Genomic DNA, 15191 nt, shown 5'->3' with positions numbered 1-15191 from the left:
ACTCCTTCCCTAGACCCACCACGTCCTCCTGAGGAGTCCCCTGAACTCTTTGAGCACAGTGTTGGGTACATGCTCTAGGAAGATGCCCAGTGTTTTGTAGGCTCTGATGATGATACTCAGCTAGAGGAAGGCAGTAGCGTTAGCGCAGAGAGTGGGGATGCTCAAGAAGGACAGCAATCTGGCAGTCATGTTCCACAAGCTGCAGCATACTGCCAGGTTTGCTCCAGCGAAGAAAAGGGAGGGGATGATGAGGGCACTGACTCCACATGGGTGCCTGGTAGGAGAGAGGAGGAGGAGGCACATGTCCAATGAGGCAGGATGCCCTCCGGGGGCCAGCTTAGGGGCAGCACACCGACTGAATCACACCGCAGAGCTCCGCCTGTGCAGGGCGCTGCCTCTGCGCGTTATTCTAAAAGTTCTTTGGTGTGGGCCTTTTTTGAGACGAGTGTATCAGATCGCACCGCTGCTATTTGCAACATATGTCTCAAGCGTATCTCGCATGGCCAAAACATCAGCCGCTTGGGCACCACATGCTTGACCAGACATATGTTGACCTGCCATGCAGCTCGTTGGCAAGCGTACCTCAAAGACCCACACCAAAGAACAAAGCGGACCTCTCCTTGCTCCTCATCAGCTGGGATCTCCAACCCCACTAGACCTTCATTCCTCTCTGAAACCTGCTCTGAGAGGAATGAAGGTGTAGAATTAGGTGTGTCACAGCCAAGTGCTTGCGGGCACTCTGCTAGCAGTACACCCACGTCCGATTATAGCAGGCTAATTTCCCTGCCCCAGCTGCTGGACCATCGAAAGAAGTTAACTCCCAGCCATCCACATGCCCAGCGGTTGAATGCTAGCTTGGCTAAATTGCTAGCACTTCAACTGCTGCCTTTTCAGTTGGTAGACTCCTCCCCCTTCCGTGAGTTTGTGCAATGTGCGGTTCCTCAGTGGCAGGTCCCCAAACGCCACTTTTTCTCACGGAAGGCGATTCCGGCTCTCTATCGGCATGTGGAAGGCAATGCCCTTGCCTCGCTGGACTGGGCAGCCAGTGGTAAGGTGCATATTACCGCTGACTCATGGTCCAGCAGGCATGGACAGGGACATTACCTGTCTTTCACGGCCCATTGGGTCACTCTTCTGGCAGCTGGGAAGGATGCAGGACAGGGTGCAGTAGTGTTGGAGGTTGTTCCGCCACCACGCCTCCAAAATGCTACTACTGGTTGTGACACACCTCTCTACTACACCCCCTCCTCTTCTTCTTCCTCCGTGGCCTCTTCCAGTGTTCTGTCCTCAAAACCAGCGGTGCTCTGTAGGCGTTCAAGGGGGTACGCAAGTACGCAGGCAAAACAATGCCATGCTGTGCTTGTGCTGGTTTGTTTGGGGGACAGGAGCCACACTGGGGCAGATATTTTGTCAGGTCTGCAGGGGCAGGCCGAGAGGGGGTTGATGCCACACCAGCTTAAGCCAGGAATGGTGGTTTGCGACAATGGCACCAACCTCCTCTCGGCTCTCCGACAGAGACAACTGACCCATGTGCCCTGTGTGGCTCATGTCCTTAACCTGGTGGTGCAGCGGTTCTTGGGCAGGTACCCGGGCTTACAGGATGTCCTGAAGCAGGCCAGGAAAGTCTGTGTTTATTTCCACCGATCATTTAATGCCTGTGCTCGGCTGGCTAAGCTACAAAAGGAGTTGAACCTGCCCAAGAGCCGCCTTATATGTGACATGCCCACCAGGTGGAACTCAACGTTGGCCATGCTGCAGCGGCTGCACACGCAGCAGAGGACCATCAATGAGTACCTGTGTGAATACGGCACCAGGATAGGGTCAGGGGAGCTCGGTTTTTTCTCACCATGCCAGTGGGGCATTATCAGGAATGCATTCACTGTCCTTTCACCGTTTGAGGAGGCCACAAGGATGGTGAGCAGTGACAGTGCATGCATCAGTGACACTGTACCTCTTGTCCACCTGTCGGAGCATACGCTGCATGGAATAATGGACAGGGCACTTGAGGCAGAACAGAGGCAAGAAGAGGAGGACTTCCTTGCCTCTCAAGGCCCCTTTATCCAGACAGTGTTCCTGCTGTCTCACCCATCACACAGGAAGAGGAGGAGGAGGATGATTGTGTCAGCATGGAGGTGGAGGCTGGCACTCAGCATCAGCAGCAGCAGTCTTATAGGGAGGATTCACAGTCCCAAGAAACCCGTGGACTTGTACGTGGCTGGGAGGAGGTAGCTGCGGATCATATTGTCCTTAGTGACCCAGAGGACTCCAGACCGAATGCCTCAGCTAACCTACACTGCATGGCCTCCCTGATCCTGCAAACCCTGCGGAAGGATCCTCGTATTCTTCGGATCAAGGAGATCCATTACTGGCTGACCACTCTCCTTGATCCACGGTACAAGGGTAAGGTTGCCAACCTTATTTTGCCGTCGCAGAGGGAGCAGAGGATGAGACATCTCCGGGAGGCATTGCAGAAAGGTCTGTGCAACGCGTTTCCAGAGACTGGGAGGTTACAAACTCCTGGTCCTAGACAACGTGTTGCTGAGGCATCGGTCAGAAGGAGCGGTGGAAAAGGTGGCCGTCTGACCAATGCGTTCAGACAATTTTTTAGTCAGCAGCCCCAAGGTATGATCGGTTCCAGCAACCATCGCCAGCATCTGATTTACATGGTGCCGGAATACCTAGGGGCAAGGTCAGACTTGGACACCTTTCCCACCGAAAATCCTCTGGCTTACTGGGTCTTGAGGATGGATCACTGGCCAGAGCTTGCACAGTATGTAATTGAGCTACTGGCCTGTCCTGCATCCAGCATTCTTTCGGAATGCACCTTCAGTGCTGCTGGTGGCTTTGTTACCATTCACAGGGTGCGCCTGTCCACCGATTCAGTTGATCGACTGACCTTCATAAAGATGAATCAGTCTTGGATCACCCATAGCTACCAAGCACCTGAAGCTGATGTAACCGAATATTTTTTTTTTTAAATATCACATCCCTTCAAGACTGCCTATGCTGATGCTGAGTGACTGTCCTGTTATGTTGATTGTCTATCCTCTTCCTCTTCCACTGATATGTTGGAAGAACATTTTTGGTTCTGGGTGATGCCACCAGCCCTATTTTTAAGCCCCTGTTAAACAATACAATTTTTGATGCAATGCTTTGCAGCAGGGCTCATTACTGCACCACAACTAGAGTATATGGGAGAGGTTGCAGTGTCGTGGCACCAGCACCAGTGCCTAAGGCCCAATTTTTCAGCCCCTGTTTAACAGGGGGTTTAATTACAATTTTTGATGCAATGCTTTGCAGCAGGGCTCATTCCTGCACTACAACTAGAGTATATGGGAGAGGTTGTAGTGTCGTGGCACCAGCACCAGTGCCTAAGGCCCAATTTTTCAGCCCCTGTTTAACAGGGGCGTTTAATTACAATTTTTGATGCAATGCTTTGCAGCAGGGCTCATTCCTGCACTACAACTAGAGTATATGGGAGAGGTTGCAATGTCGTGGCCCAAGCACCAGTGCCTAAGGCCCAATTTTTCAGCCCCTGTTTAACAGGGGCATGTAATTACAATTCTTGATATAATATAATATTTGTATAGAGTAACTGTGAGGACTTATAGTGTTGTGGCACCAGCACCACAACCACCAAAGGCCCAATTTTTCTACCACTGTTCTACAATGGTATGTAATTACAATTCTTGATATAATTGTTCACAGCAGGGCGCTCCAGCGCCCACCAAGAGTCACTTTGAGGGCTTACAATGTTGTGACAACACCAACACCTTGTTCCGCCATTTCTGCAGAGCATATAGGGCAGGCCCCTACTTTCAAACATCCAACTTACAAACGTCTGCTACTTGCAAACGGAAGGAGACAACAGGAAGTGAGATGAAAAAAGATGGAAGGCAAAACAAATTATACAGGGGTGATAACCCTTCCCTATGTTTTCCAAAAAGCTTAAAAATAGATTTTTTTGACTGGAGCTACACTTTAAAAATGTACCAGTTAAAAATTACATACAGATTCTACTTAACACAACAAACCTACACAGTCCCTGTCTTGTTTGCACCACCTGTATACTGCTGTTCTGAGTATATAGGGCCTGGGGCCCCCACGTCTTTCCTTTTTTTAATATGGGTACGGGGTTCCCCTTAATATCCGTACAAGATCCAAAGGGGCTGGTAATGGGCAGGGGGGGGCTACCTATTCCATTTTTCTCAATGATTTTCATCCATATTGCCGGAACCAGATATTACATTAAAACCGCAAGCAGTTTTAAAATACTTTTTTTACGTTAAATGTCATTTTGTGCAGGGACTGTTCTAAACACGGGAAACACGTGGCACTTCACAGGCATACTATAGACACCCCCTAGGCACGATATTTAAAGGAATATTTCACTTTTTTTTTTAACTTTAATCGTCATTAAAATCAGTGCTCCCGCAAAAACGGCCATTTTTAAAAACATTTTAGGCATTGACCCATGTCCCCTGGGGCAGGAGCCAGGTCCCCAAACCCTTTTTAGCACAGTATCTTGAATATTAGCCATTAAAATTAGCACTTTTTATTTCAAACGTTCGAGTCACAGACTTCAATGGGGTTCTAAAGTTTGCATGAATTTTCGGTCCGTTCGAAAGTTCTGGTGTGAACCGAACCGGGGGGTGTTCGGCGCATCCCTAATTGGTATCAGTGGGAAGAATAGTGTCCCATCATTAGTAGCAGTGGAAGGAATAGTGCCCCCTCATTAGATTTAGTTGGAGGAAAGGGGACCCATCATCTGTATCAGTAAAAGGAATAGTGTCCCATTATTGATGTCAGTGGGAGGAATAGTGCCTTGTAGCAGTAGGAGTTCTAGTGACCCAAGGAGGAATAGTGGGGAATAGTAACCCACCATTGATATTAGTGGGAGGAATAGTGCCCCATCATTGGTAGCAGTGGAAGGATAGTGCCCCATCATCAGTGGCATAACTAGAACCTTCAGGGCCCCGATGCAAGAAACCATGGAGGCCCCCCCCCCCCAACAGGGCTCTTTTCTCCGAGCCCGATGGCGGAATACCAGGGCCCGGTCCCAAGTGGGTGGCCGCATATAAAGGAACCCATTTCTCCATTTCCCCCCCGCTTCTCCTCCTCTCCCACCCACAGGCATTCATCAGCTGCAGGAGGAAAATGGAGAGACCGGTTCCTCTATGTCGGTGTTTCACAATCTTTTTCCAGTCAGGGCACCCTTGAAGTACACCCCTAGGTGAATGGGGCTGCACTGCAACCCCCATGCAACTGTGTGCATTGCATGCAGTTGCACCATAGTGATGATGCATTTAAGTGGTTAAAACAGGTGGTCAGTAGGCAACATATTGCCTCTCTACCGATTGTCAAATGCCCCTGAAAAGCAATCTGAGCATGGATCGCTTTTCGGAGAAACAGCATTTTACATAAAATGTGCATACATACATGTAAACACACATATATAAACACACACACACATATAATTATATATAAAAAAAAACACACATATATAAATGCACATATGCACACACATATAAACCAGTGGCAGCTGGTGCTCAAAATTTTTAGGGGGGCGCAAGCAAACTGAAAAATTCTGAAAAAAACATCAATTACAGCCACTGTGCCCATCAATTGCAGCCACCATGCCATCAAATGTCACCGCTGTGCCCATCAAACTCTGCCGCTGTGCCCATCAAATGCTGCCACTGTGCCCATAAAATTCCGCCACTGTGCTAATCAAATGCTGTTGGTGTGCCCATCAAATGCTGCCACTGTGAATCCCCACCGCCCGCTCGCTGTCTGCCCGGCACTTACCCTGTCTTGGTGGGGCAGCGGGTAATGGCCATGAGCGGGGTCCTCCATGCAGGGCCGCTGATAGAAATCATGGGGCCCCATACATCTTACCTGACGGGGCCCCTTCAGCTCCACCCCTGGTCCCGCCCCTGGTCCCTCCTTTAGCCCCACCCCTGGCCCCTCCATAATATCATTGGCAGCATGGGTGGCACTGTCTGCAGCACATTATGGCATTGGCAGCATGGGTGGCACCGTCTGCAGCACATTATGGCATTGGCGGCACAGGTGGCACTGTCTCAAGCACATTATGAGATCAGCGTCATGGGTGGCACTATCTCTGCAGGCAGCACATGCGTTATGGCCCATAAAACATGTGCTACCTGCAGACAGTGCCACCCATGCTGCCAATGCCATACTGTGCTGCAGACAGGGCCACCCATGCTGCCAATGCCATAAAGCATGTGCTACCTGCTGACAGTGCCACCCATGCTGCCAATGCCATATTGTGCTGCAGACAGTGCCACCCATGCAGCCAATGACATAATGCCATTGGCAGCATGGGTGGCACTGTCTCTGCAGGCAGCAAATGCGTTAACGTCATGGGTGGCACTGTCTGCAGCACATTACGGCATGGGTGGCACTGTCTCTGCAGGCAGCCCATAATGCATGTGCAACCTGCAGACAGGGCCAACATGCCATTAATGCCATAATGTATAGATGCTTCTGCAGTAGTAGATCTTGAAGCCCCCCCAAGCAAGCACACACCTTTGTCATTGTTAGCTGGGCCCAAGCAGTCACTTCTTCCCTAATCCTGCAACTGCCTGGACCGGAGTGTGCACAAACAATTACAGTCAGGTGGGATGCCGATGCCAGCTGCTTCTTTTTTGTCCTCTGCTGCCGCTGCTCGTCTGAGTTCGCCGCCTCACCGCTTTTTCTCTCACACGGAAAGAGGAATAGCTCAGCAGCACCAGTGGGACAGCACTAGCCAGCTGAGCCAGCATGAGGAGATGACGAGCGGGCACGGTAGAGATTCTTCTGCGCCCGAAATAGAAAAAAATAGCCCCTCCCCTGCCGCCACCTTTTTTCCACATAGATATCAGTAAAGAAAAAAAAACGTAAAAAGTAAACCGGGGGGGGGAGGGGGTTAGTTGTTTGTATTTAGGACTCTGATCGGTCATTGCTGGAGGATTTTTTTTAATGACTTATCTGTTCAGGTTGCCCGGGCCCCCCTGCTGGCGGGGCCCAGTACAACGGGGCCAGTTGTACTGGCCTATCAGCGGCCCTGCCTTCATGCATCTCCTGCCATCCTGATCTCCTGTCCTCTCCTCCTGATAGGCGTCCAATAGCTGCGCCTATCGTTTCAGCCAATCAGGTGACGGGTAACAGACCCGCACACCAGATTGGTGGAGAGGCGGTTCAGTGTTAGGAAAGTGAATATTAATTCATTTTTCTAACACACCTGGGTAGACTGTGAGCGTCCAGCATGGTGCTTGCAGTTCACCTACTTTGAAGCCTATTAGAGCCCATGGCTCTAATCAGGTGCTGCAAAAACACCCCCCGCTGCTGTAATTCAGGCGACCGGCACCCCAAAAGGGACCAGACACCTAAATATGGGGGTGGCAGCGGTGGCCATGGATAGATTCATGCTATGCTATGCATGAATCTATCCATTGGTCATAGAGGGGGGTGGCTGGAGAGAGAGGGCAGCACCTGTGTGCACCCTTTTGGGTGCACCACCACTGATAAACACATGCACATTCACATACATATGCATACATGCACACTCACATACATGCACACACACACACACACACACACACACATATATGAACACACACACACATACAAGCATGCTCACACACACATGCATGCTCACACACACACACACACATGCATGCTCACACACGCATGCATGCTCACACACACACACACATGCATGCTCACACACATACATGCATTCTCACACACACACACATACATGCATGCTCACACACACACACATACATGCATGCTCACACATACACACAAGCATGCTCACACACAAGCATGCTCACACACACACACACACACACACACACACACACACACACACACACACACACAAGCATGCTAGTTCACACACACACAAGCATGCTCACACACACACACACACACACACACACACAAGCATGCTAACTCCCACACACACACACGCATGCTCTCACACACACACACACATGCTCACACACACACATACAAGCATGCTCACACACACACACACATGCTCACACACACACATACAAGCATGCTCACACACACACACACACACACACACACATACAAGCATGCTCACACACACACACATGCTCACACACACACACATACAAGCATGCTCACACACAAATAGAGTAGATAGTCTTATGAAAAAAAAAAAAACAGCAGACATTTACCTTGGCTCTTCCTGCCGGGTACTGCAGTCTAGGGGGAGACAAAGAGCACACACTGTGCTTTCACTAAGCCTAATGTGAGGACTCGGAGCTCCCTGCACAGTGCCGATTTCAGTTCGGCTGATGATTGGGGAGCTCCTCTCAGCCTTCCCTCCTATCGAAGTGTACAGGGGGCCCTCAAGGGCCCCCTGCAGCAAGGGGCCCGGTCGCCATGGCGATCTTGGCAACCCCTATAATTCCGCCACTGCCCATCATTGGTTATCGTAGAAGGAACAAGAGCTCATCATTGGTATCAGTGGGAGGAATAGTGCTCCATCATGGGTATTAGAGGGAGAAATAGTTCACCATCATTGGTGATAGTGAGAGGAAAGGGGACCCATCATCATTACCAGTAAAAGGAATAGTGTTCCATTATTGGTGTCAGTGGGAGAAATAGTGCCTTGTAGAAGTTGGGCTTCTATTGAACCAAGGAGGAATAGTGAGGAATAGTTCCTCATCATTGATATTAGTGGGAGGAATAGTGCCCCATCATTGGTAGCAGTGGAAGGAATAGTGCCCTGGGGCTCATTGGATTAAGTGGGAGGAATAGTACCCCATCATGGGCATTAGAGGGAGAAATAGTCCATCATCATTGGTAATAGTGAGAGGAAAGTGGACCCATCATCGGTATCAGTGAAGGGAATAGTACCCCCATCATTGATGTCAGTGGGAGGAATATTGCTTTGTAGCAGTAGGAGTTACAGTGTCCCAAGGGCCAGTTAAAGGCAAGCAAAGGGCAGCAGTTTGGGGACCACTGGGCTAAACCACACAAAAAAAATGCTTGACTTCCTTTTAATTGACTTATCAAAATAACCAATACAGAAATATAGGGATTGGATGAAAAGTAGTAAAGAGTAGCATAAAAGTAAAATTTTGTATAGAGATATACACATTATTCCAAAAAGAAGGACAACTGAATCTTCACCAGGGACAGAAGTATTTGGTCTCAAATGAGGGACAGTTGGGAGCTATGCGATCAAAAACAAATTTTTTTTTTATTCTTTAACATACCAAACAAGATTTCACTCCATTAATGCCTCGTTGGGGCCAGGGTCAGTAATGTTGCCTACATGTGACATGGCCCTCAGACTCTAGTCAGCCTCATTTCTGTACATTTTTATAAGTTGTGAGTTGAAATTACTTACAGGGGTCTTTCTTCCCGCCATTTTCAGTGGCCAAGCTCTGAAGTCCGAGAAGTGTGCCAGTCACCAGAAGGAGCCATAGCTTGGGTGCCATGATGGTAGTTCTATTTGTCTTATGAGTGGACAGTCTGTAACTGTCTTTCCTGGTTATGGATATATATAGTGTTTGCAGACAATGCGTAGGGTCATTATCAAAGCATTTATCAAACCAGGAAATGTTACCTTCAAAGGACTGGGCTTTTTCTTTGTTGTTATAAATCATGCATCTTTCTATGATAGTAGGAACTCTATCTATGCATATGTGTATTCAGTGTTAATGATAATGATCAATTCCTGAGTATCTGGTTCTCTTGTATTCCTAGGTATGGTTTATAATTACTGCGCTGTCCTCCAAAATGTGGTGATGACAAATACCGGTAAGTGATTTTTTGAAATGTGATCATTCACAACTTCCTTATCAAAAAGTGCAAATACTAAACAAATCCCAAAACATATCAGATCCAGTGCCAAAATTGCAAGAGAGACTTCCAAGGTGTATTCTTCATGCATATATCACCACCACCACCGTGAAACTGGGGGAGGCTTACCGGAAGACTTGGACTCAGCTAGGCATATGCCCCCCAAGTCACGTAGGCTTATAGCTGGAATTCAACCCAATAGGCATAGATACTCCACAAATTCAGCTCACACCACAGCATCAATTTGGCGAAAATTTGTTATGATCCAATGGGAGATGGGGTCACGATATCATATATAAAACCATAAAAATAGGAATCCAACATAGCGTAATGTTGTCAAAAAGAAAGTAAAACATATAAAGCAGGGGTGTCCAAACTTTTTTCAAAGAGGGCCGGATTTCATGAAGTGAACATGCATGAGGGCCGACCATTTTGCCTGACTTTTTTTGAACCGTTAAAATGAAATGCAAATTAAATTTTTAACCAAAGTTTATTGTAAACGGCATACTTTTCATTTCGTCACATGGAGGACAAATCTACACAGGTGTTAAATCACTCTGCCTTTCATATATGAAGGTCGGATGAAAAAAAAAAATCCAGGAAGCTGAAATACATGTCAGGAACATTCTAAAGTACATTAATAAAGGCTGCCTGTCAACTTTTAAGCTAAAAAAAAATATGAACAGGAACATAAAATCAAGTGTCCATCTTGTGAAATATAGTCATAACTGATTTAGACCAACTGATACTAACTGAGATTTTACATTAATCTGAATTGAAAAAGAAAACTTGTCTGCATTAATGTGAAGGGTGAAATTGAGATCTGGACTGCAGCACATAGGCCAGGTCTGGGTCAAAGGCAGTGGTTTTGATGCGCAAAATGTCCCGCAGGTGAGAGTCACTTAGTCTTGTCCTCACGCGGTTCTTGTTAACGTTCATAACAGAGAACGTCTTCTCACATATATATGTAGAGCCAAACAAGCTCAGCATTTTCTTAGCCAATGTTCGAATCTCTTGAAACCGGCTTTTATCCAGTTGGCGGTAAAAGTTCACAAGAGAGAGTTGTTGGTGACGACTGCGTAACTCGCTGTCACAATGCAGCTCAATGAGCTCAAGCTGCAGCTGATCTGGAGCATCATCGGGGTCAACAGAGAATGGAGAGGAGAAAAGGCTGATCTCCTTTTCAATAGCTGCAAAATCCTGAAAGCGCCGTTTAAACTCCCCAGCCAGAGATGTTATGTCTGCTGCATATCTGCTCATTTGCGTACTGATATTGTCCTGTGGAAAACTGGTCATTATTTCCTGCAACGCTGAAAAGTGTATAAGATTGGGTTGTGCTTGTGACAACTGCCTTATGAAAAGTTGCAGCTTTGTTCCGAAGACTTTGAGGTGTGAATAAAGCTGGTTCACTGCTGCATCTTTCCCCTGAAGACTTATGTTCAGGACATTCAGATGCTTGGTTATGTCAACTAGAAACCCCAAATCGGCCAGCCCCATCGGATCAGATAGTTCTCGCATCGGTTGTTCCTTTGTTTCCAAGAATTCTCCAATTTCCTTTTTGAGAGAGTAGAAACGCTGCAGTGCAGACCCCCGACTGAGCCATCTTACATCGTTGTGATATAAAACATCTTCGTATTCAGCCTGGATGTCCAGTAGAAACTGTTTAAACTGGCGGTGGCACATGGCTTTAGAGCGAATAAAATTAATAGTCTTCACCACCGGTTTCATAACATGGTCATATTTGAGATGTTTAGCACAAAGAACTTGTTGATGAATGATACAGTGGAGTTTAATAGCTTTGCCTCCTTCTTCAATCACCTTGTTACAGATTAGGGCTGCTAATCCACTTCTCTCACCAGCCATGGCAGGTGCCCCATCAGTAATAATCCCAGTAACTTTGTTCCAAGGCAGTTTCATGTCATTTATGGCGGAACTAACAGAAACAAACAAATCTTTTCCTCTTGTTTGGTCCGTAAGACTCTGGAGGTCAAGTAGCTCTTCAGTCACATTCATTTCATCGTCCACCCCTCTCATAAAAATCAGCAACTGAGCCGTGTTAGATAGGTCCGTGCTTTCATCACAGGCTATTGAAAAGAAGTCAAAATCCACTCCTTTGGATGTCAACTGTCTCTTAATATCTGATGAAATCTCTTCAATTCTCCGTGCTACAGTGTTACGAGCCAGGCAAATGTTGGCAAACTCTTGCTTCTTCTCTGGACAGATATTCTCCACCATTTTCATAACGCATTCTTTGATGAAGTCACCCTCAGCAAAAGATTTGCAATTTTTAGCAATTAACGTTGCCACCTCATAGCTTGCCTTTGTGGCATTTTCATTCGACTCACGGGCTCTTGTGAAAAATCGCTGTTGCGACATTAAAACAGCTTCAAGTTGCTTCAACTTTTCACTGCGGTCTCGCCCTGTTAGCTTGTCATATGTGCTATGTCGCGACTGGTAGTGCCTCTTGACATTAAATTCCTTATAAACAGCCACAGTCTCTTGGCATATCAGAAACACACAGTGATTCCGTATTTCAGTGAAGAAATATTCCACTTTCCACTTGTCCTGGAAGCGGCGGCCCTCACTGTCAACTTTCCTTCTCTTGTTTACAGTCGCCATTTTAGAAATTGACCAGAATGGGAAAATATTATGTAAGCGCAGTGTCAGGGGTTTTGGTCTAAGCGTGCTCGTCCCATACACTAATACACCGCCCAGCAAGAATTCTCCTACCTTTTGCGGCTGTGTGTGGTGAAGATGAGCTTATTTGGATATATATATTTAATTCTCTTTCTCTTTATTTCTCTCTTTCTCTTTAATTCTCTTTTTCTTTATTTCTCTTTATTTCTCTTTCTCTTTATTTCTCTCTCTCTTTAATTCTCTTTATTTCTCTCTCTCTTTAATTCTCTCTCTCTTTAATTCTCTTTATTTCTCTCTCTCTTTAATTCTCTTTATTCCTCTCTCTCTTTAATATTCTCTCTCTTTAATTCTCTTTATCTGTAATTCTCTTTACCTTTTTTCTCCTCTCGTTCTGGCTTTCAGGAATCTGACAGCGTGCGGTGCCGCAGCCGATCCGCGCCGCCAATCCGTGCCGCCAATCACAGGCACTGAGAGATCTGCAGCTGCTGCAGGGACAGCTCAGTGTTTGCTATTGGCGGCGTGTGCTGTCAGTTTCCCGGAGGCCTTGGACCGCCCCCAGCACCTGATTGTCAGTGAGAGGCTGGGATGAGAGGCGGGGAGAGAGGCACTAGCAGCCAATCACCGCCACCAATCCCCGCCGGAATCACAGGCTCCGGACCTGCCGCACACGCCCCAGCTTGTTAGTGAGGCGCTCGGGGTGTGTGGAGCCAGGCGGGCCATAAAAGAGGAGAAGCTGGGGGCAAGGTGGGGGCCATACAAAACCGGACCGCGGGCAGCAAATGCCCCGCGGGCCGGACTTTGGACATGACTGGCCTAGACCGACAGGTGTCCGACTACATCGGAATAACGGCCAATGTGGATGCTCTGAGGAGTGATGAACCCCTGGACTACTGGGTGGGCAGGCTTGACCTCTAGCCAGAGCTTGCCCAATTTGCAATGGAACTGTTGGCTTGCCCCTCGTCCAGTGTCCTGTCCGAAACGACGTTCCTCGCAGCAGGGGGGATCGTGACCGATAAGTGCACTCGCCTAGCTCACGACAGTGTTGACAACCTCACATTTCTAAAAATGAATGAGGCATGGATCTCGGAGGAATTCAACACATGTGACCAGTAGACCATGTATATCTCTATAAACAATTTATTTAATCAAGCAAACAGACCTTTTTTCTACCTTTGGCTCACTTCCTTGTACAAAAAAAGCTGCGGCGCGGCGCGCTGTCAGCTTCCTGAAAGCCAGAACGAGAGGAGAAAAAAGGTAAAGAGAATTACAGATAAAGAGAATTAAAGAGAGAAAATATTAAAGAGAGAGAGGAATAAAGAGAATTAAAGAGAGAGAGAAATAAAGAGAATTAACCACTACAGCCCCGGACCAATAAACACCTTAAGGACCAGAGGTCTTTTTACAATTTCGCACTGCGCTGCTTTAACTGGTAATTGCGCAGTCATGCAATATTGCACCCAAACGAAATTTGCATCCTTTTCTTCCCACAAATAGAGCTTTCTTTTGATGGTATTTGATTGCCTCTGCGATTTTTATTTTTTGCGATATAAATGGAAAAATAGCGAAAATTTTGAAAAAAAATGATATTTTCTTCTTTTTGTTATAAGAAAAATCGAATAAACTAAATTTTAGTCATACATTGAGGGCAAAATGTATTCAGCCACATGTCTTTAGTAAAAAAAATGTCAATAAGCGTATATTTTTTGGTTTGCGCAAAATTAGCGTCTACAAACTAGAGTACATTTTCTGGAATTTACACAGCTTTTATTTATGACTGCCTATCTCATTTCTTGAGGTGCTAAAATGGCAGGGCAGTACAAACCCCCCCCCCCCCCAAATGACCCCATTTTGCAAAGTAGACACCCCAAGGAAACTGCTGATGGGTATGTTGAGCCCATTGAATATTTTTTTTTTTGTCCTAAGGGATTGAATAATGACAAAAAAAAAAAAATTTACAAAAAGTTGTCACTAAATGATATATTGCTCACACATGCCATAGTTATATGTGGAATTGCACCCCAAAATATATTCCGCTACTTCTCCCATGTACGGGGATACCACATGTGTGGGACTTTTTGGGAGTCTAGTCGCGCACGGCACCCCGAAAACCAATCACCACCTTCAGGATTTCTAAGGGTGCAAATTTTTGATTTCACCCCTCACTACCTATCACAGTTTCGAAGGCCATAAAATGCCAAAATAGCACAAAACCCCCCAAATGACCCCATTTTGGAAAGTAGACACCCCAAGCTATTTGCTGAGGGCCATGTTGAGATCATTGAATATTTTTTTTTTTTGTCCCAAGGGATTGAATAATGACAAAAAATTAAAAAAATTTTTTTTTTACAAAAAGTTGTCACTAAATGATATATTGCTCACACATGCCATGGTTATATGTGGAATTGCACCCCAAAATATATTCAGCTACTTCTCCAGAGTATGGGGATAGCACACGTGTGGGACTTTTTGGGAGTCTAGTCGCACACGGCACCCCGAAAACCAATCACCACCTTCAGGATTTCTAAGGGTGCAAATTTTTGATTTCACCCCTCACTACCTATCACAGTTTCGAAGGCCATAAAATGCCAAAATAGCACAAAACCCCCCAAAATGACCCCATTTTGGAAAGTAGACACCCCAAGCTATTTACTGAGAGGCATGTTGAGTCCATGGAATATTTTATATTTTGCCACAAGTTGCGG

General features: G+C 46.6%; 2 protein-coding genes across 7 annotated transcripts in view; both read right to left on the bottom strand.

Moving 5' to 3' along the window:
* Positions 1–9535, bottom strand: part of LOC143981750 (uncharacterized) — a 75992-nt gene extending 66457 nt beyond the window's left edge. For all 6 annotated transcript variants that reach the window (XM_077479825.1, XM_077479829.1, XM_077479828.1 and 3 more), the window contains exon 1: positions 9398–9535. In XM_077479825.1, coding sequence (XP_077335951.1) covers positions 9398–9488 — 91 coding nt within the window. In that variant the 5' untranslated portion in view covers positions 9489–9535. The remainder of the gene's footprint in view (positions 1–9397) is intronic.
* A 1115-nt stretch (positions 9536–10650) lies between these two features.
* LOC143984098 (general transcription factor II-I repeat domain-containing protein 2-like) lies at positions 10651–12471 on the bottom strand. The gene is made up of 3 exons (XM_077484414.1): positions 11791–12471; positions 11121–11670; positions 10651–10979 (listed from the first exon to the last, which is right to left on the bottom strand). The coding sequence occupies exons 1-3, from the start codon at positions 12469–12471 to the stop codon at positions 10651–10653; spliced, it is 1560 nt and encodes a 519-aa protein (XP_077340540.1).
* Positions 12472–15191: the final 2720 nt, after the last annotated feature.

This window comes from Lithobates pipiens, unplaced genomic scaffold (assembly GCF_037356315.1).
Source record: "Lithobates pipiens isolate NorthernLeopardFrog02 unplaced genomic scaffold, aLitPip1_a1.2 Scaffold_16, whole genome shotgun sequence".
Lineage (NCBI taxonomy): Eukaryota > Metazoa > Chordata > Amphibia > Anura > Ranidae > Lithobates > Lithobates pipiens.
This window is presented reverse-complemented; position numbering and strand designations above follow the sequence as displayed.

What these genes read in the sequence shown, in the direction of transcription:
- LOC143984098 (XM_077484414.1), bottom strand. Translation starts at nt 12,471, where the DNA reads ATGGCGACTGTAAACAAGAGAAGGAAAGTTGACAGTGAGGGCCGCCGC. An exon ending in GAAAAGATTTGTTTGTTTCT is followed by an intron (nt 11,671 to 11,790) that starts GTTAGTTCCGCC and finishes ATCTGTAACAAG; the next exon opens with GTGATTGAAGAAGGAGGCAA. An exon ending in TTTTCCACAGGACAATATCA is followed by an intron (nt 10,980 to 11,120) that starts GTACGCAAATGA and finishes ATGATGCTCCAG; the next exon opens with ATCAGCTGCAGCTTGAGCTC.